Genomic DNA, 19606 nt, shown 5'->3' on the forward strand with positions numbered 1-19606 from the left:
GAAGGAGCAGTCCTTCTCTTATGCTTTCTTTTCACTTAAGATGTGCAAACAACTCAGCTAAGGGCTTCACGCTTGACAGGATGTCCACTTCAAGAGGAAAAAAAAAACAATTAAACTTAAATGAAAAAGGACAACTATGAATAAAACAACTTATGCAAATTTTCACTGTGTTGTAAATGTGTTTTTTGGCGACAAAAAAGCTTATTTTGTTCTTTGGTTTTTCATAACTATGCAGCATCAAATGAACTGAAAAAACATGAAACGGGAAGTGTTTGTCCCGGCTGAACAATGTAGCTGCCGGGGCCAAGTCTAATTGCCACATGAAGTATGCAATTAAATTATTCCTGAATAAAGGTGGCCTCTCTGTGATGGGGTGACAACATACAGCGCCATGCAGGTCAATGATTATTTGACAAAAAATCATCAGCTGCAGTGGTGACTCTGCTTTCCCTCCCAGTGCTCACGCTGTCTTCATTTCTGTCAAGTGAATCACGCCTGCGGATCCACCTTTGTATGGATTGATGTTGACAATGGTGGGAAACTCTGCTGGGTTCACATTAAAAAAAAAAAAAAAAATCCACTGAAGACGAGCCAGTTCCACTAGTTATGCCTGATGATTGTCACGTGGAGAGCCACAGAAAAAAGCTTATCATTTTGACCGACCAGGACGGGACATAATGTTTAAACCAGCCTTGTTTCTTCAGTTGATTTGTTCATTTTAACACCAGGCAACCACTAAAGTACATTTATTCCTACAAATATAATGATGACAACTCATAAGAGTTCAATTTAAGAAATTAAATCTAGCCATTTATAGCCATTTCATAACCATAATGACTTAAGTTCTTACATCAATAGCTGTGGCATTGTGCTGCTAACTCATATGAGCTATGTTTGTTATTATATTTGTCCCAGGCTGCACGGCGAACGTGTGGTTAGCACACAAACCCGAGTTCGATTCCACCCTCGGCTATCTCTGTGTGGAGTTTGCATGTTCTCCCCGTGCATGCGTGGGTTTTCAAAAACATGCTAGGTTAATTGGCGACTCCAAATTGTCCATAGTGAATGGTTATTTGTCTATATGTGCCTTGTGATTGGCTGCCGGGGCGTACCCCGCCTCTCGCCCGAAGACGGCTGGCATAGGCTCCAGCAACCCCTGCAACCCTTGTGAGGATAAGCGTTAGAAAATGAATGAATATATTTCTATACAGTATATGACATAACACAGACATGGATGTACCATGCTTCAAACTCTGTGTTATTCAAAGCATTGTTATAAATTCATTCATTCATTCATTTTCTACCGCTTTTTTCCTCACGATGGTCGCGGTGGTGCTGGAGCCTATCCCAGCTGTCTTTGGGCGAGAGGCGGGATACACCCTGGCCAGCCAATCACAGGGCACATATAGACAAACAACCATTCACACTCACATTCATACCTATGGACAATTTGGAGTCGCCAATTAACCTAGCATGTTTTTGGAATGTGGGAGGAAACCGGAGTACCCGGAGAAAACCCACGCATGCACGGGGACAACATGCAAACTCCACACAGAGATGGCCGAGGGTGGAATTGAACCCTGGTCTCCTAGCTGTGAGGTCTGCACGCTAACCACTAGACCGCCGTGCCGCTCCGCATTGTTATAAATGATTAGACAAAATAGATCTGTAGAAAATCAGACCCTATCATGGCGTATCATGGACACATCGCTATAGTTTTGATTTTGTATCATTATCATGATTGTCTTATTCCGTTACTGTCTGAATTTTGACCAAAAAAAACCTGAGAAACAACTCGGAAAAACCAGTGATGTTCACATTCTATATCAATGCAGACGTCAGCTCATTTGTATAGTCTTCGGTTTCATTGACATCGATCGCGTTTTATACATAACAGTAATAGTCAACATTGTTTTGCCTATTTATTCCACGTGTTTGCAGTTTATTTTTATATGCCTCTCAAAGTGACGGGATCATCTCCGGAACCCCTTTCGGGAGAAAGTGTTTTTTTTTTTTTTACAAAGTTGCGGTAGGCATGATTGATTTTTATCATATTTGGTGTTCACAAACAGGCTCTACGAACACAAGATGATTCATTTGTATAGTCTTCGGTTTCTGTTACGTTGTTTACGTAACACGCTGACATTGACATCGATCGCGTTTTATACATAACAGTAATAGTCAACACTGTTTTGTCTATTTATTCCACGTGTTTGCAGTTTATTTTTATATGCCTCTCAAAGTGACGGGATCATCTCCGGAACCCCTTTCGGGAGAAAGTGTTTTTTTTACAAAGTTGCGTTAGGCATGGTTGATTTTTATCATATTTGGTATTCACAAACAGGCTCTACGAACACAAGATGATTCATTTGTATAGTCTTTGGTTTCTGTTACGCTGTTTACGTAACACGCTGACATTGACATCGATCGCGTTTTATACATAACAGTAATAGTCAACATTGTTTTGCCTATTTATTCCACGTGTTTGCAGTTTATTTTTATATGCCTCTCAAAGTGATGGGATCATCTCCGGAACCCCTTTTGGGAGAAAGTGTTTTTTTTTTACAAAGTTGCGGTAGGCATGGTTGATTTTTATCACATTTGTTATTCACAAACAGGCTCTACGAACACAAGATGATTCAGTCCATACATAGGAACTGTACAGACATTTAATCATGAGAATGTATTTTCTCGAAAAGCAATAACTTCACCAATAACCACAGGCACTTGCTGACATTCCTGGCAATCCGATGGGATCAACAAACAATTAACATCCACACGGTCCCTGCCAAGGCCACTGCCGACATTTCCAGTCTTGTGAATCATTTGGGGTTGGAGTTGTTTGTTTTGGCAAATACGAAGTGAGACGTTGATATGTATCGGTCATTTTTTTATGCCGCTGCTCCTCACTGATGATTATGTAAGTATCTGTACCTATGGGATGTTAGGACATCTCTACGGTCCTCATCTTACCTCTAATGGCTTCATCCAGCTCACTCCGGTTGGACTCTCTATTGCCTTGGTTGTGGACCGCCTGGTGACTCAAAATGCACGAACCTGGGGGGGTGTTGACAAAAAGAGCGATTACAGGCTTGGGTTTATCCATCGGGCTCCCTCCTGTTCGCACCTCATCCTCTGACCTGTCTGCCATGAGCCTAATGTCGGCAGCCGGCCAACTGAAATGAAGTCCTACAAAGATTCCCATGAGCAGGCTTAACTTTTGCCCTCTTGCACCCTCCGTCTCCTGGAACATAACTGCTGATCTGCTCTTCTTCCAGACCAATGTAATCAACTACCGCAACCCTGCAACCCAACAGCTTGTTCTACACCATCTGTTTGAGCTCCCAGCCTCTTGACCCACAGAACATCAATAATGCCTGGTCTATCTTGTCTTGTTTCCACCAATATATGGTATTTTCTCAAATAGCTCCATATACAACTATACAGCCTGTTTATGAGCACCAAACCATCTCTGTCAACTTCTGTGCTCCACTACTGAGAGAAAAGGTGACTGCTTTTCAAGTTTGGGTTTTACAGACTACAGAGCTGTGAGTTTAATCATTTTGGTCTTCGGTGGCTGGCTAACCTAGCATGACGTCCTCCTGTTCCACTACTTTGTAGTTAGTGGCTATATGGTGAGCTGATCTTCCCCTTCAAATTGAATAAAACTGGTCAAATATGCAATGTCATACGTACATGCATGTACGTATTTTACTAGATCTGTTCCAGGAATCTTCGAATAATAGTATAATAGGTTTTATTCCAGGGCTAAATAAGCAGCGACCAGTGACCACTGGTCTTTTATTTTGCAATGGTCTGTGTCACTTACTGGTAGTAAAAAGAAAACAAAACATACAGTACTTCTGGACATTTTCTGGAGTGTGTTATATCAGTGGATGTTATTATTGTGTTATTGCATAAGGCAGGGGTCTCAAACTCAATTTACTTGGGGGCCACTGGAGCTAGGGTCTGGGCGAGATTGGGCCGCATCAGGTTTTCCAAAAAAAAAACAACAAAAAAAAAACGCATTTATTAAAAACAGAAAATTGAATAAACTTTGCTTTGGTTACGATTTTCTACAATAAAAGCTCTGATAAAACATTCCACTGTTCTCAAATATCTTACTTTTTATTTTTCTGCAAAAAATAAGATGAAAAATAAATCAACAAATCAAGAATAAAGAAAATCAATCAAACAGTAATAAATAATTATAATAATAATAATAAAACAACAAACAATAAAAACTTAGGAAACCACATATAGTTGGTGGGTAGACAAATTATTTTTTTCTGATTAAAATTAACAAAGCATTATTAGAGCCCTGTAGACATGACAAAACACGACTATAGTCACATTTATACTTTTTTTATTTACAACATATTGCGCAACTGCAGGGTCTTGAGACACATGCTAACTCATAAACTAGAGAGCTAGCGACCTAAACGGTAGCCTTCAAGTTATTTCCTTTAAACTTAAATAGCCAAAAACTTACCACTTCCACACGGATAGGGAGGTTAACTATTAACAGTTATTTAACCTTTAACATGAACATGAATCAAACGTAATAATTTTTTCTGGGTACATGATACCATACAGCATCCATATCGGGCCGCACTAACATTAAACTTTCATATCAAGGCGGGGGCCTCAAACTAGTGTCCTGCGGGCCACATTTGGCCCGCGGGCCGTGTGTTTGAGACCCCTGGCATAAGGGACTACATCCCTTATGCTTGCCCCTGTAGGCAGTGGGTCTGCCCCCCCATAGTCAGTATGTGATATATGACATTTATTATCAGAGACAGGCTATAGTACAACGCAGCTCATACAGTTACACTGCCCCCACGAGGAGTTATTAAAAGCACCTTTAAACTGCAGTTACAGTATACGTTCCACTTAGAACCTTCCAGTTAAAATTATTGGCAATTATTACAATGACGACCTTTTAAAATAAATACTCCCGCAGTGATATACACGCCAACGTGTACCACGTTACTGCCTATAACCGCCATTTTTATTAGCAATGTGTGGTGGGAATTATTGTCAGTATCTGCTGCCATCTAGTGGGCATTCTCGGTTGTAATGTAGTGAAAACAATGAGTCACAATGAGGTCACCAGGAAATATGTCCATATGAGTCCAGTGCTCAGGTCTCTGGACTGGCCTCCTGTCACTCAGAGAACAGACTCTATTTGTGTCCAGGTCTTTTCATGGTTTTGTGCCAAAGTCCATTTCTGACATGTTGGAGACACATGAACTCCGAAGCTCTGAGAAGCATTTAATTATGATGCTACCCATCTTTTCTGTAAAACAGTTTGAATGACCTTGTCTATGAATTGTTCTCTACTTGCCTTGCCTCAACCTTTTGGACACGCCGAAGAATTGGAGTACCGTATTCTGACCACTAGGTGGTGGCATTCAACCACAAAGTAGTCAGCACTTAGTGTTAGTGTCACCATGGAAGCTACAGCAACCTCTTCTGTTGTTGTTGTTGCTTTTGATTCTTGTTTTGAGCTTCTTGTACTTCCAGATGTCTCCACAGTCTGTGGCCGTTTACTGGAGCTGTGTGAACACTCCATCTGGATTAAAGGACTACAGACCTGTGGCCCTGACATCTGTGGTGACATAATCCTTTGAGAAACTACTGTTGAGCCACCTGAAGAACATCACATCTGAGTACTTCCTCACTGCTCTTTTCCTGCAACACTAATGACTGCAGATCAGAAAGATGACCGTGGTCTTCAGAGATTTTTTTCTCCTAAGTATTTGTGCAACATGTACTATACATTGACAGTAGCCAGTAGAGCTCATTCTAAATCTAATTCCATTACCCACGAAGACGCCATTTTGGCCCATTGGTTTGGGTTACCAGTTGCTTTAACATGCAGTTTACAGCCTGTTGTTTTGGATTGTGGATGTTTATTTCATAACATTCATAACAGATGCACCTATCCCTGTGTTTTGAATGAAGGTGGAACAAAATACAGGGTAAAAGTCCATTTCAATAAAGATGATTAATCAGAGATTATATGCGTCACGATTTTACGGTAATGTGAATTTCCCTGTCGGGTGAAGGTTAATCAAACTGTCAATGCTGTGTTATGATTGGTAAATGCTGCCGATCCTTCTTTGCTTATCAAAGCATATTTTATGTACTTTTTAAAAAAATGTGGGCAGCTTTTATTGGTCAACTGTTGTTGCTATGTGCAAGTTTGAGATTGACTTTCTTAACTGTGCTGTTATGGTAAAAAGTTACTGCCTAATGGAGTTCATCTGTAGCTCCTTTGTCTTTCAGTAAGTTCTACCAGGCGGTATTTCCTTGTGTGTTGATGATTAACAGCATCTCTGCCTTCAGTTAGAACCTACACACTCTCAACCAAACAGAATGATTTTTATTGGTTTACCAGGTAAACATCACTTTTTTTTTTTTTGCTCCACCATTGTGACCGCCTGCAACGCCCCACTATTCCCATGCCTGACCCCGCCCTCTCCTATGCTGCATTCAGGTACATAGCTGCCTTCTTGCAGGTGCTTTATTCATCAACATTCGTATCCGGAGGTCGGTGATGGTGGAGGTCGCCCGTTGCAATGTCTCGGAACTATTTTGGGTTCTCACTCAGGACCGATGATGGAAGGAGCGATATGGGCGAAGTGGCCCTCAACAATGCAGCCGATATATCCGTCATTGTCATTTATTTTGTGGTCGTCTTGGCTGTTGGCATATGGGTGAGTTTGTTAGGCTTTTGTTTTTTTAAGAACTGAATTGTTCACTACCATACAAGTATAAAGACGGTATTAGTATTAGCTGGTGTATAATAAAACTAAAATACAGTGAAATCAAATACAGAATATATTGTTTCATCATAAACACTATGTGTGTATTACTAGAAGTGGTGCCGTACAGACAGGGAAGTTAAGAGTATTCCAAGGGCCCTAAAAATAATAATTGATAAAAATAACAGAAATAAGGGGGGGGGGGGGGGGGGTTACCAGTACAGGGTTTTTTTTAAAGTAACATTTTAATATTGCCAAATTTCATTTCATACAAGTTCATAAGGAAAAACATAAGGAAACAAAAAAAAACTACTGGGGAATTTTGCCCACCATCAATGCCAACGTGAGACTTGGCCAAGTGATTCAGGACTGGCATGACTTGGTGGTCTTGGTGGTCTAAATGTGGAGCTTGCCATAAATGGGTTGTTTCTGCTGTGTTGAGCGTATACAGTGTTACTATCAAAACAAAGGCTTGGTGTATATGGCATATGAACCAGGAGGACAACCCTCCAAGAGACTGCATCACAACAAATAATAGCATCCTGCTATTACTATTACTATTATATTGAATAATAACTTTATTCAACCTACCCAAAATTAATTGGAAAAAAAATCCTCAGGCCAGCTGGACCAGATGGATAAATGTAAACTTTTGAGATAGTCACCATGATATTGATTGTTCAGTCATCAAGTAAATAAAACTGTACAGACACACATTTTAAGTAGTCCGTAAACAGGTATTAATAAGTATTTATTTTTGTTCAATGTTTGTCTGCTTTCTTTCCAGGCTATGGTATGCACCAACCGTGCCACTGTAGGTGGCTTCTTCCTCGCGGGCAGAAGTATGGTTTGGTGGCCGGTGAGACATTCATCATGACTCTTTGTTTAGCGTAGATAAATTGCTTCTACTTGGTGAAAAGTGTTTTGTGTACTGATAGTATGTACAATATCATTAGATTGTGTTCATTTTGAAAATGCCGTATTGAAGCACTACCTTTTAAAACTAATTTGACAAAATATGAAAATATTTTCATATAACTCTGCTGTTCTAAGATTGGAGCATCACTTTTTGCCAGCAACATTGGCAGCGGACACTTTGTGGGAATTGCTGGGACCGCTGCAGCTTCCGGAATAGCCATCGGTGGATTTGAATGGAATGTGAGTAATGGTGGAAATGGAATTATTCAAAATTCAGTTCCAAATTTCTCCAGAAAATCAATGAGTACTGAAAAGTCCTCATTCAAGTCAAAATTAAGCTGAATTTTGGAGGTATAAGAAGACAATTTACAAATTTATGTAGAAATGTAGGACTTTATTCTCATAATTCTTATTCTCATAAGAGTTTTTTCTCAAACATTTACAACTTTCTTCTAGTAAATGTATGACTTTATTCTAAAAAATCTCAGATGATTTTAATACTAGTTATAACCAGCATCGCTTGAGAAAGCTATGAACAGGGGGGTACTTATGTGATCTTCGGCGGGTAATATTACAACTTTTTTCATGTAAATTCACGACATTAGTTTCATAAATTTGTTGTGTTTTTTTCTCATAACTTTATGACCCATTTCTCAAAATATCAGATGATTTTAATACTCGGTCGTAACAGGCATTGCCTGAGACAGCTAAGAAAAGGGGGGTACTTGTGTGATCTTCGGCGGGTAACGTTACAACTTTTTTTTCTTGTAAATTCACGACATTAGTTTCATAAATTTGCTATGTTTTTTTCTCATAAATTTATTACCCTTTTCTCAAAATCGCAGATGATTTTAATACTCGGTTGTAACGGATATTGCATGAGACACCTAAAAAAGGGGGGTACTTGTGTGACCTTGGGCAGGTAATATTACAACTTTTTTCCTTGTAAATTCACGATTTTCATAAATCTGCCATGTTTTTTCTCGTACATTTCTGACTTTATTCTCATTAATTTACAAGTTTTTTTTTCTCATCAAGCTTATTTAATTCAATGATTTAATTATAATAATGCCCTTTTTAGTGGTTAAGATCCTAAAGAGGGTCCCCTGCCATATATAGAGGCTACAGTATAAAACGATTGACGTGTGTTGCAGGCTCTCATTGTGGTGGTCATCCTGGGTTGGCTCTTTGTTCCCATCTACATCAAAGCCGGGGTAAACAGCTCAACTTACTCCACGGTGAAAGGAAAAATGATTGGAAATAAAATAACATTTTTTGTTGTTTAGGTGGTCACAATGCCCGAGTACCTGAAGAAGAGATTTGGAGGGCAGCGCATTCGCATCTACCTCTCTGTGCTCTCCCTTTTCCTGTATATTTTCACCAAGATCTCAGTAAGTAAACACAAGTCTACACTTATAGTACACAGGCCCAACACAAAATATTCCATACAAACTATACTGACCAACAGAATTGCATAAAAATATTTTATGTTCTTTCGTCTCCACTCAGGCAGACATGTTTTCAGGCGCCATTTTCATCAACCAGGCTCTCGGTTTGAACATCTACCTGGCCGTCGTGGCGTTGCTTCTGATTACAGCTTTGTACACCGTCACAGGTGTGTGCGTGCATTTCCGTCTCGGGCTGCACATCCAAATCATAAGAGACCACAGGTCACTGATAGCGTCTTTGCAAAAGAAGGGTTAAAGTCTTCTCATACAGCTCCACTCCACAGTAGTCCTTGACTTTTTCAGTGGCAATGTTATTGTTGCTCAGGCGCCATAAAGTGGGATAAGTGGGAGATTTCCTTCTGTGGCCCTTCCCGGGTAGTTATTATTATTATTATTTATTGCTCGAGTCACATTCATGTAATATTAACCTCATTAATTTGTTGATTAATGAGGCATAACGATAATACCCACGATAACTCATTTTATTAAGCAAACAATGCATTATCTCAAAAAGCGCAACATTTACCGGCATACTTAAATGTAGCAAATTATATATTGAAATTAAAAATAAAGCGACAAATGTGAGATTTCTGTTAAAATGTTGTGTTGTTATTCAGGTGGCTTGGCTGCAGTCATCTACACAGACACATTACAGACCATCATCATGATCGTGGGATCATTCATTCTGATGGGCTATGGTAATATTCCCATGTTTATCCTGTTCTAGCAAAGCATTTGTCATGAGTAAAAAAAACTATGACTATTCTTACAGCTTTTAATGAGGTGGGCGGCTATGAAAACTTCCAGGAAGGTTACATGACCGCTGTTCCTTCCATCACGGCCAATTTCAGCAAGAGCTGCTACGAACCTCGCCAAGACTCTTTCCACATTTTTAGGGACCCCATCACAGGAGATCTTCCATGGCCTGGCCTGGTGTTTGGGCTGACTATTCAAGCCACGTGGTACTGGTGCACCGATCAGGTCAGTCCAATGGACATTGGTGCTTGTAAAAACAGCCTTGATTGATCCTGTCGTATTTGTTCAACGTAACTAAAGAGCTCATTTTACAGGCCAGTGCTCAGGCGGCTACGTGTGCTGATAAGAGATTACGGAAAAATTTGCACATTTTTTAACGATAAGAAATGACCATAACTGATGCCACTATCTACTATTTCCTGTGTAATCAAACCTATGCTTGCTCTTCTATGCGATCATTGCACAAAACGATTAGTGATGCATGGAAAGATATTCTACTTCACTTTAGTCGCTGTCCACTTTCATTACGTCACATCACTACTTCCTCTGAACATTTTAGTATTTTTGATCCTGGTATCCCCACATGAGCTTTAAAATGTTGCTACTCAGCTGTTGGTGTTACGCTGGCTGAGCAATTTTTCATTACAAAATTACCATGTGGTTTTGCCTTTCCACTTTCTCATGCACCCCATATAATTATATGTAATGTGTCTCCCTCCAATCTCCAATTATCACCTTTGGTTTAGGATAATTACTTCTTAATACACATTTTGCCATGTTTATGTGTTTATAGGTGATTGTGCAGCGTTGCCTCTCAGCCAAGAGCTTATCCCACGTCAAAGGCGGTTGCATCCTTTGTGGCTACCTGAAGCTGCTGCCCATGTTCCTCATAGTATTCCCCGGAATGATAAGCAGGATCCTCTACCCTGGTGGGTGAAGCCCATATTTCAACATGACTTGCACATTATTTGAAATAGGTGGAAAAACACTCTTATTGTTTTCTTTAGATGTGGTGGCTTGTGTGGACCCGGCTGAATGTCAAAAACACTGTGGGGCTAGTGTGGGGTGTACAAATATTGCCTATCCCAAATTGGTGGTGAAGCTGATGCCCCAGGGTAGGTCATGGATGAAGTTTGGTAGATTACAGGATATCACAAAAGTGAGTCCGGTACAGTACCTTTTCAGCAAGCTTCTGAAAGGACAATACTATAGAAATGAATATACGCTAATTTAGAGAATGTATGGCTAGTATAACAGTAAAGATTTGCTGTCCACTGAAAATGACTTAACACATTATGTACCGTATGCATTATTGAATTGTAAGATAATTGTGCCTTGCCTTCATAGTGGTTGCATCATGGTGTGGAGTTGCAAGAGTGCTACCAGCACCGGGGACTTGTGGTTCACTAGGGGGGAAACACAAATTCCAACGTGAAGTGACAGTTCTCCAAAATGATAATGGGCACAAACACGTGCCCAGGATGATGAATACCTTGCTGATGAAGCTGACTGTGAATGTAATGGATTGGCCAAGTATGTCTCCTCCAGATATGCTGGGCATCCTCAAGTGGAAGGAAAGAAGGTGGAGAAGCACAAGGTGCCTACCATCCACCAGTGATGTAATCATGGAGGAGTGCAGCGTTGGTGAATTCCATGTCCAAGACGATTGAAGCACTGTTGGATAATAATGATGCTCAAATTAAATGTTACCACCAAGTACAAAATTTGGATATAATCAGTGTGAGGTGAACTCAATAATAGCTATTTGTTGAGTCATTATCAGTGGATACAAAAACGTACAAGCTATGCACTGACTATTCTAAAACTGAGTATGACGTACTGTGATAAAAAATGCTACCTGAAATGTGAGCGTCACTTTAATGAGATACTGAAAAGACGCTTTGCAACATGTCTGTTAGGTCTTCGTGGTCTCATGCTGTCCGTCATGCTGGCTTCTCTCATGAGCTCCCTGACATCCATCTTCAACAGCGCCAGCACTCTCTTCACTATGGACATCTACACCAAAATCCGCCGCTCAGCCTCCGAAAAGGAACTCATGATCGCTGGCAGGTTAAACAAACCTTTTCTGATCACAGTCGTTGTGTTATTGCTGAGCTGGGACTGCCACTGTGTCTCTGTGTTGTGTTTTGTTATCGCAGGGTGTTTATCTTGGGGCTGATTGGCGTCAGCATAGCGTGGATTCCGGTGGTGCAGTCGGCGCAGAGCGGTCAGCTCTTTGACTACATCCAGTCCATCACCAGCTACCTGACGCCGCCCGTTGCGGCGGTCTTCATACTGGCCATCTTCTGCAAGCGAGTCAATGAGCCTGTGAGTTTCCAGCGTAGGGTTCGGTTTGATTTACCCGGCAACACATCACATATGCATGGAATAACAGTGTGAGGTGAACTCTGCTCACTTTATTGTCCTGTTGAAGAATGACTGTGCAAAGGTCTGTTAAATGTTGTGTAACGTAGTGTTTTTGAAGAGGAAAGAAGACTTTTACGAACGATATCATGCATTATTCACTTAATTATTCAGTAATCCCTCGCTATATCACGTTTTTTCAAATAATTTCATTACAATGGAGAGAGTCGAACTGACTAATGCCATGGCTCAGGTTGAGTGAAAAAAGGTTCTCCTCTCATTCTGTGTGGAAGTGGTAAGTTTTTGTCTTCTCTGTCCTCTTTCACCACTCCATTTCAAACACTTAAGTTCAGAATAAGTACATTTGAGAGGCTAACTAGTTAGCTCGGAAGCCTGCTATGCTATCAGTGATCGTCTGTCCCTGTGGTGATCCCACAGCCTAAGTAAAAGTGACTATTGGGTGTGATTTCATGTTTACAGGGCTCTAACTATGTTAAAACCTATATTTAAAAAGTCAAACACAAAAATATTCCATGTATTCATTCATTCATTCATTCATTTACTACCGCTTTTTCCTCACAAGGGTCGCGGGGGTGCTGGAGCCTATCCCAGCTGTCTTTGGGCGAGAGGCGGGGTACACCCTGGACTGGTCGCCAGCCAATCACAGGACACATATAGACAAACAACCAATCACACTAACATTCATACCTATGGACAATTTGGAGTCGCCAATTAACCTAGCATGTTGTTTTGGAATGTGGGAAGAAACCGGAGTACCCGGAGAAACCCACACAAACTCCACACAGAGATGGTCGAGGGTGGAATCAAACCCTGGTCTCCTAGCTGTGAGGTCTGCGCGCTAACCATGCCGCCATGCCGCCCTATTCCATGTATTAACATACCTATATCACCTAAATTCACTTGGGTCTGGAACCAACTAACCATGAGGGATTACTGTAGGACTACGTTGCACATGTATATCAAGGGGTGAGCCACACTACCTTCTCAATGGACCGGTAGCCTATATGTACAATTACAGCTCATTTTTGTTTTTTTACTCCCCAGGGTGCCTTTTATGGCCTCGTTATCGGCCTCCTTATAGGCCTGTCCAGGATGATTACAGAGTTTGTTTATGGGACAGGCAGCTGCGTGGAGCCCAGTAACTGTCCCACCATCATATGCGGTATCCACTACCTCTACTTTGGCATGATCCTCTTTGTGGTCTCCTGCATCATCATCCTGGGAGTGTCCCTAGTAACCAAACCCATCGATGACAAACATGTATGCACGTGTCTGCTTTGACCTATGACTTAGCACTGTAGCTAACTAAGTAATTACATTTTTTCATATCTATAGTTGTATCGACTGTGTTGGAGCCTGAGAAACTGCGACAAGGAGAGAATTGACCTTGAGAACGATGACTGGGTTGAAAATGTCAACAGCATGGAAGTGGAAGGTAATTGCTCCCCAATAAAATTCAACTTTTAAAAGGTAAAAAATACCTCCTGTATTTTCAAACAGGTTTTCAAAATACAAGTTTCCATACAACGTGTCAAAATGGAGGACAAATGTTAAGGAAAGAAATACAACCAAAACAAAGATGGCCGACCATATTGCTGTTGATGTGTTTGTACAACCAGAGAGAGGCTTTACACATTTCAAATTATAACCTCTCATATGCCCCTTTCGTAGCTTCTTGCTATTTCCGTAAGGCAAAAGCAGATACTTTGAGTTACTATTTCTCCTTCCTAATCAGCTGCGGTTCCAAGAATGCCGAGTGGATATCGTGTACATTCATTGCTTGAGGAGATTCCTAATTGCTACATAATTTCAGTTAAATTGAATTTGCTGATGCATGCTAACAATAGGTAAACATTAGCTTACCTTGTTGTTGTTGCTCCACGGTCTTTGTTGGCTTTCTTGCTGCCGTCATTGTCCTTAGCAACAGTCACATGCAGAGATTCATACAAGTCTTCGGTGTTGTTGTTAGCTAAAGTGTTCTAGCCGATGCGTTCACTGTAGCTTGTTTTTTGCGCTTTCACTACTGGAAACTAGACCAAAGACACAATACAGCTCTTTCTATTCTTCATTGTTGTTATGTTTTAGAACCCGAGGAAGAACCGGGCCTCTGCAAGAAGATGGTGATGTGCTTCTGCGGCCTGGAGCAACAAAAAGCTCCAAAGTTAAGCGAGGAGGAGCAGGCGGAACTCCAGAAGAAGCTAACAGACACGTCGGAGGTCCCGTTATGGAGGAACGTCGTCAATGGCAACGCCATCATCCTCCTATGCGTGGCCGTCTTCTTTCATGGCTTTTACGGCTAAGACTCGAGCTTTGATATTTATTTAAGTGGCACTTGCGTAACCTCTTGTGTTATCTGTGTATTTTTTGAGGGGGATGAACAAGCAACAGTTTAAAACTAACATCGCCTCTACAGTTGCCATGGCTTGTGGATCCAGCGTTAATCAACAATTAATTGTAAAAAAAAATAGAAAGCTAACAAGATGAACAAATTGTATAGGAACTGTATGTGTGCTACCTTCACCCAAACCTCCTCACTGTGAGTGTGCTCAAAGTTCAACGTATGCACTTTTGTTGTTTCAGGCGTTAATGAATAAAAAGGTACTTTACCGCCACACCTCTAGAGGTCACTGTTGCTAAGGAAAACAACGGGTTATTTTTCAGTTTCAAGGCATCTTCAACTTTATCCAGGTACTGTATAAACAATTTCAGTTAGAAGTGAATGGCAAACTTTTTTCACCCCAAAAGTTTTTCACGAGTTATCTTCATTCCATTTTTTTATGGTGTGTCGTTCAGGCACCCACTCATTATCTCATCGTCATTGCTCTCACCGTGGTTAATGAGTGATCGATACATATGTTTATTTTACTCTACTTTGTTTCCTTTATTTCCCGGGTTATCTTATTCACCATATTTTCTTGACATAAAAGTCATAAAGAACTGTTTATACCGGCAAATTTGCACATGCTAATTCACTATACACCAAATAAATATTTAATCTCATTATAGAAATTGATAATATGTAATATTAAAAAATTTAATTAGTAAAATTACAAATTTATTTGCATATTTTAACTATATTCCCTATTGTGTATTTTTGTGTGTTCAAATTAAGTAAATATTAAGCCAAGTATATAATATCCAAATATATAAGTAAAGATTTAAGTAGTCATTTACATTTTGGGGCATTCATTGAATAATGCAATGATTTTATTTAACCTATTTGTCAATTAAATAATTAGGAGAGTTTTGTCAACTAAACAGATTGCATTTTGAATATTTTATTACATTGTCCAACAATAAATTAAATTGTGAAATATAATCTTAAATAATCAAATTCAACCTATTTATGAATTAAAGTGTAAGATGTATTGTGGCAAAATTAGATTGAAATAAATGCTTATTACATATACATGTATATTAAGTAATTCATAAAAAATATAATAACAGCTGAAAATGTCAATTAATTGACTAAAACATTTTTTGTGATTTCCTATGCACTCCATAAGATTTTGTTATTATTTTTTAAATTCATAATTTAAAAAAATGAAATTAACCAAAATGTACAGTTTATGTTACGGATTCGGGCTCCCATATTTTTGGCAGAATATTTATCTTTCGCACTTTGTATAACTTCAAAAACAGCAACTTCATCTAGTGGTACGATTTGGCGACATCTATTGGTGAATTTCTAAGTTGCAATTACATGCACTGGATTTAACCTGGATGATCTTGGGTTTACTTTACACTACTTTTCCCCTCCAATAATCTCCACAATTGATATTAATGTTTCTTAGCCTTTAATCTGTGCTCATATTACTGCGTGCTTACTTCAGTGACATCCAGTTTTATTGACTACATTCCTAAATCATTCCCATTACTCATAGTGCAATGTTAGTGCTGCAGAATTCCTGTTTAATTCATCCCTGCAAAACACACTCATGAATACTTGATTGAACATGCAGGGACTTTATTTGGAACACAGCGTTCTATTTCCTGAGCCACGCAAAAGAGGAAGAGATATCACTGACACATGGCTATGTTGAACTTATTAGCGTCTGGTAATTAGCTCGACAGGAAGCTTGAGGACCGACTGGGGTGTCACAATAGTTATGTAACCCTCTTTGACTGATCAAAATGTCTTCATTTTTCTTTTTATGATCAAAGCTTAGAGAGTTAAAGCTATCATTATTATCCTTGTTATGTAATGCATGCTGCAAAGCTGTATCAAGCAGTATATTTAGAGATACAGGAAATAGTGCATAATGTTGAAAAGTTTCCTTTACTTTATTGGTTTTTATTTATTTTATTTAACTCTTAATTTAAAAATTATGAATAAACAGCTTGATATTACTATAACAATTAGCATAGAATAACTTGCTAGTGCCACAGTTCTAGATTGATATACAGTATGCCCTTACAATATTGTGGTTCGATTATCCTTCCCTCACTATATACATCTTTTAAAAGAAAATCAATCAATTAATAAATGATTGCTCTGGTAGACTATAGTCTATTATTAGTCCAAACATATTGAAATACAAGTGACATGTAGTATTGTGGTCATTAGGTGGCAGTAATGACACAAAATGCTGAGACATTACCTTACATTACATTACCTTAACACGGCATGAAATCATGAAGTCGAGTACATGATAGAGTGAAAAAAAATCTCCTCCCTTCCGTGTGGAAGTGGTAAGTTTTTGGCTTTAGTTAAGAACAATGCCAATGACATGTAGTATTCTGGTCATTAGGTGGCAGTAATGACACAAAATGCTGAGACATTACCTTACATTACATTACCTTAACACGGCATGAAATCATGAAGTCGAGTACATGATACAGTGGGGAAAAAAATCTCCCTTCCGTGTGGAAGTGGTAAGTTTTTGGCTTTAGTTAAGAACAATGCCACACGGTGGTCGAGTGGTTAGCGTGTAGGCCACACAGTCAGGGGATTGGGAGACCTGGCACCTTTTTTTTTACAAGGTACCCAAAATGCATCACACACATTATTAATTCCCTCATCAGTCACACACGGGTCATTGTGTAGCCACAGGTGCCCTGGGGTAGACTGACACTGCCCATTTGCACCAACCCAAACATTAATTCAATTGTTTTGTCTCCGATTAACATGAACATATTTTTGGGGGAAAATAGTGCACTAGTGATATTACTCTTGGTATTGATACTATCCATATTTGGATGGATCGGCCCACACATAATCATAATGCATGGCAACACTGAAACCTGGAGTCAGCATCTTTGTGATTGGTGAGCGACTTTATGCTTCATTTACTCCTCTCTGCACTTTGTAGATTAGATCTGCATGTGTGTGTGTGTGTGTGTGAAAGAGACCCAGCTTCCTCTATGTGTGTGTATACTGTAAATATATTGAGTTAAGAGTGTGTGTGTGTGTGTGTGTGAGAGAGAGTGTGCACAGGGGAGTGGGGGTGGATGTTGATGATTTTCATTGGTTGAAATCTTTTTTTTTTCAGTGTGATGCTGCCTGCAGAGCCACTGCAGTGCAGGAAAGAGAAGAGAAACGAGAGAGTGGAATGGAGGGGAGTGCGCATGTGCGGCAGTGAGACGAAGAAGGAGGAGGCGGAGGAGGAGGAAAAGGAGGTGTTGCGAGTGGGGCTGATAAGAGCACAGGAGAGAGGAGAACAAAAAAAAAAACAACAAAACCAAAAAGGATGGAGACATCGCGGTGTGGTCCTGGAGATAAAGACCTATAGAGGAGTGGTGTACCGCCATACATCCCATCCATCCTTATAAGCTACATCGCAAGAGGAGGAGGAAGGATGGAGAGGCTGGAGAGAGACGCTCATCCAGGTGGCATGAAGGACCTCCATCTTTTCTCTGCATCCCTGTGAAGCAACACAATCTGGAACAGTGAGGCCAAGGTGAGGATGATTATTCTAGAAGCTTCTATAGCTTCGATGGACATTGACATTGATACATTCAGAATGTTTACTAGTATGTGTTATGTGTGTTTTGTGGGGCGGGTTCCCGTGGGCTGTTTATGGCACACGGGCCGCAGTTTGCCCACCCCCTGCCGTCCAAAAAAAAAATGTACATTTGCAGACCTGGCATCTTCCGAACTGTACGTCTTTGGTGCTGCAGAGGGAATGTTGCTATTGCATAACTCTTGAACGCACCCCTCCCTCATGCTAAGCAACATGCCAAAACCATCTTAAATATTTCACCCTCCTCCTCCTCCGCACAAAGCAACAACAACAGACATAATCAATCGACTTCAATCAATCGGGAATTGCGGAGGCTCATAAATCTTCCATGAGGTTAAGCGTAGCGGGAGGGATGATGGCTTTTATTTTTCTGCCTGCCTGCACCTTCTTCCATGTTGCCTCCGCCGCTGAACAAAGAGCACTTAGCCGAAATGAATTGCAAAATGGCCGATGGATGTGGAGGAAGCAGGCGGAATCATTTAAAAGAAAAAAAAAACTCTGACACATGCAAGTGAGCATGCACTCTGTACAAGAGCTAAACCGAAGGAGGATTTGTACTCAACGTGTGGCAAGGTCACAGTATGTTACATAATCATAATAATACAACATAATACCTCTTTGCAGTGCCTTTTTACTAGATGACATACAGTATGTGATGGCCTCTATAATGCTGTTCCTACGTGATGAAGCATAAAAACAGAGGTGGCGGAGGTGGACTGGTGTTCATTGAGAAGACATGGAGAGAGAGAGAGAGAGAGAGAGAGAGAGAGAGAGAGAACGAGAGAGACAGGGTCGGCATGGAGACAGACTGATGATTCATTGACAACACGGTCATCACAGGTGGAAGATAGCAGGAAAATATGCAGGCACACAATACTACAAGTAACACAATTACTTAGTAGCACATTTTGCTATGCTGTGTTGCTAACAAGCTGCAGTAATTTGGTGGCCAAAACTGTGAAAATATAAATACTGTACAATATATACAGTAAATACATAAAATAGTATAGAGGATAGCTTATATAGCCGCATGAGCGTTAGTACTACTACTAAAATATAGACTAACACGTATGCTAGCAGGTAGGCTAGCACATGAGCTAGCATGTAGGCTCACAGTTAGGCTAGCGCATAGGCTAGAACGTGAGCTAACAGGTATGCTGGCATATAGACTAACACGTATGCTAGCAAGTAGGCTAGTGCATGGGCTGGCACGTAGACTAGCATATTTATGCTACCAGGTAGGCTAGCAAATAGACAAACATATATGCTATCAGGTAGACTAGCATGTAGACTAGCACATGGGCTAGCAAGTACACCAGCATATAGGCTAGCATGTAAGCTCGTAGGTAAGCCAGCACATAGGCTA

At 40.2% G+C, this 19606-nt stretch overlaps 2 protein-coding genes across 4 annotated transcripts in view; one reads left to right on the forward strand and one right to left on the reverse strand.

The window, feature by feature from the left end:
• The window catches only part of sppl3 (signal peptide peptidase 3), a 78474-nt gene extending 63688 nt beyond the window's left edge, over positions 1 to 14786 (reverse strand). For 2 of the 3 annotated variants that reach the window (XM_058064397.1, XM_058064395.1), the window contains exons 1-2: positions 14141 to 14786; positions 2974 to 3057 (exon numbers count right to left, since the gene is read on the reverse strand). The gene's annotated coding sequence lies outside the window, so the exon portion shown is untranslated. The remainder of the gene's footprint in view (positions 1 to 2973; positions 3058 to 14140) is intronic. The other variant, XM_058064396.1, reaches the window with a different exon arrangement.
• Positions 6314 to 14849, forward strand: slc5a1 (solute carrier family 5 member 1). The gene is made up of 16 exons (XM_058064393.1): positions 6314 to 6403; positions 6503 to 6722; positions 7558 to 7629; positions 7824 to 7928; positions 8843 to 8902; positions 8975 to 9079; positions 9198 to 9303; positions 9754 to 9834; positions 9909 to 10117; positions 10686 to 10821; positions 10900 to 11007; positions 11812 to 11962; positions 12052 to 12220; positions 13322 to 13537; positions 13613 to 13712; positions 14363 to 14849. Exons 2-16 carry the CDS (start codon positions 6585 to 6587, stop codon positions 14575 to 14577), a joined length of 1971 nt encoding a protein of 656 aa, XP_057920376.1. The 5' UTR covers positions 6314 to 6403; positions 6503 to 6584; the 3' UTR covers positions 14578 to 14849.
• The last annotated feature ends 4757 nt before the right edge of the window (positions 14850 to 19606 follow it).

Source organism: Doryrhamphus excisus, chromosome 2 (assembly GCF_030265055.1).
Source record: "Doryrhamphus excisus isolate RoL2022-K1 chromosome 2, RoL_Dexc_1.0, whole genome shotgun sequence".
Taxonomy (NCBI): domain Eukaryota; kingdom Metazoa; phylum Chordata; class Actinopteri; order Syngnathiformes; family Syngnathidae; genus Doryrhamphus; species Doryrhamphus excisus.

What these genes read in the sequence shown, in the direction of transcription:
- slc5a1 (XM_058064393.1), top strand. Translation starts at nt 6,585, where the DNA reads ATGTCTCGGAACTATTTTGGGTTCTCACTCAGGACCGATGATGGAAGG. An exon ending in GAAGTATGGTTTGGTGGCCG is followed by an intron (nt 7,630 to 7,823) that starts GTGAGACATTCA and finishes TGCTGTTCTAAG; the next exon opens with ATTGGAGCATCACTTTTTGC. An exon ending in CAACAGCATGGAAGTGGAAG is followed by an intron (nt 13,713 to 14,362) that starts GTAATTGCTCCC and finishes GTTATGTTTTAG; the next exon opens with AACCCGAGGAAGAACCGGGC.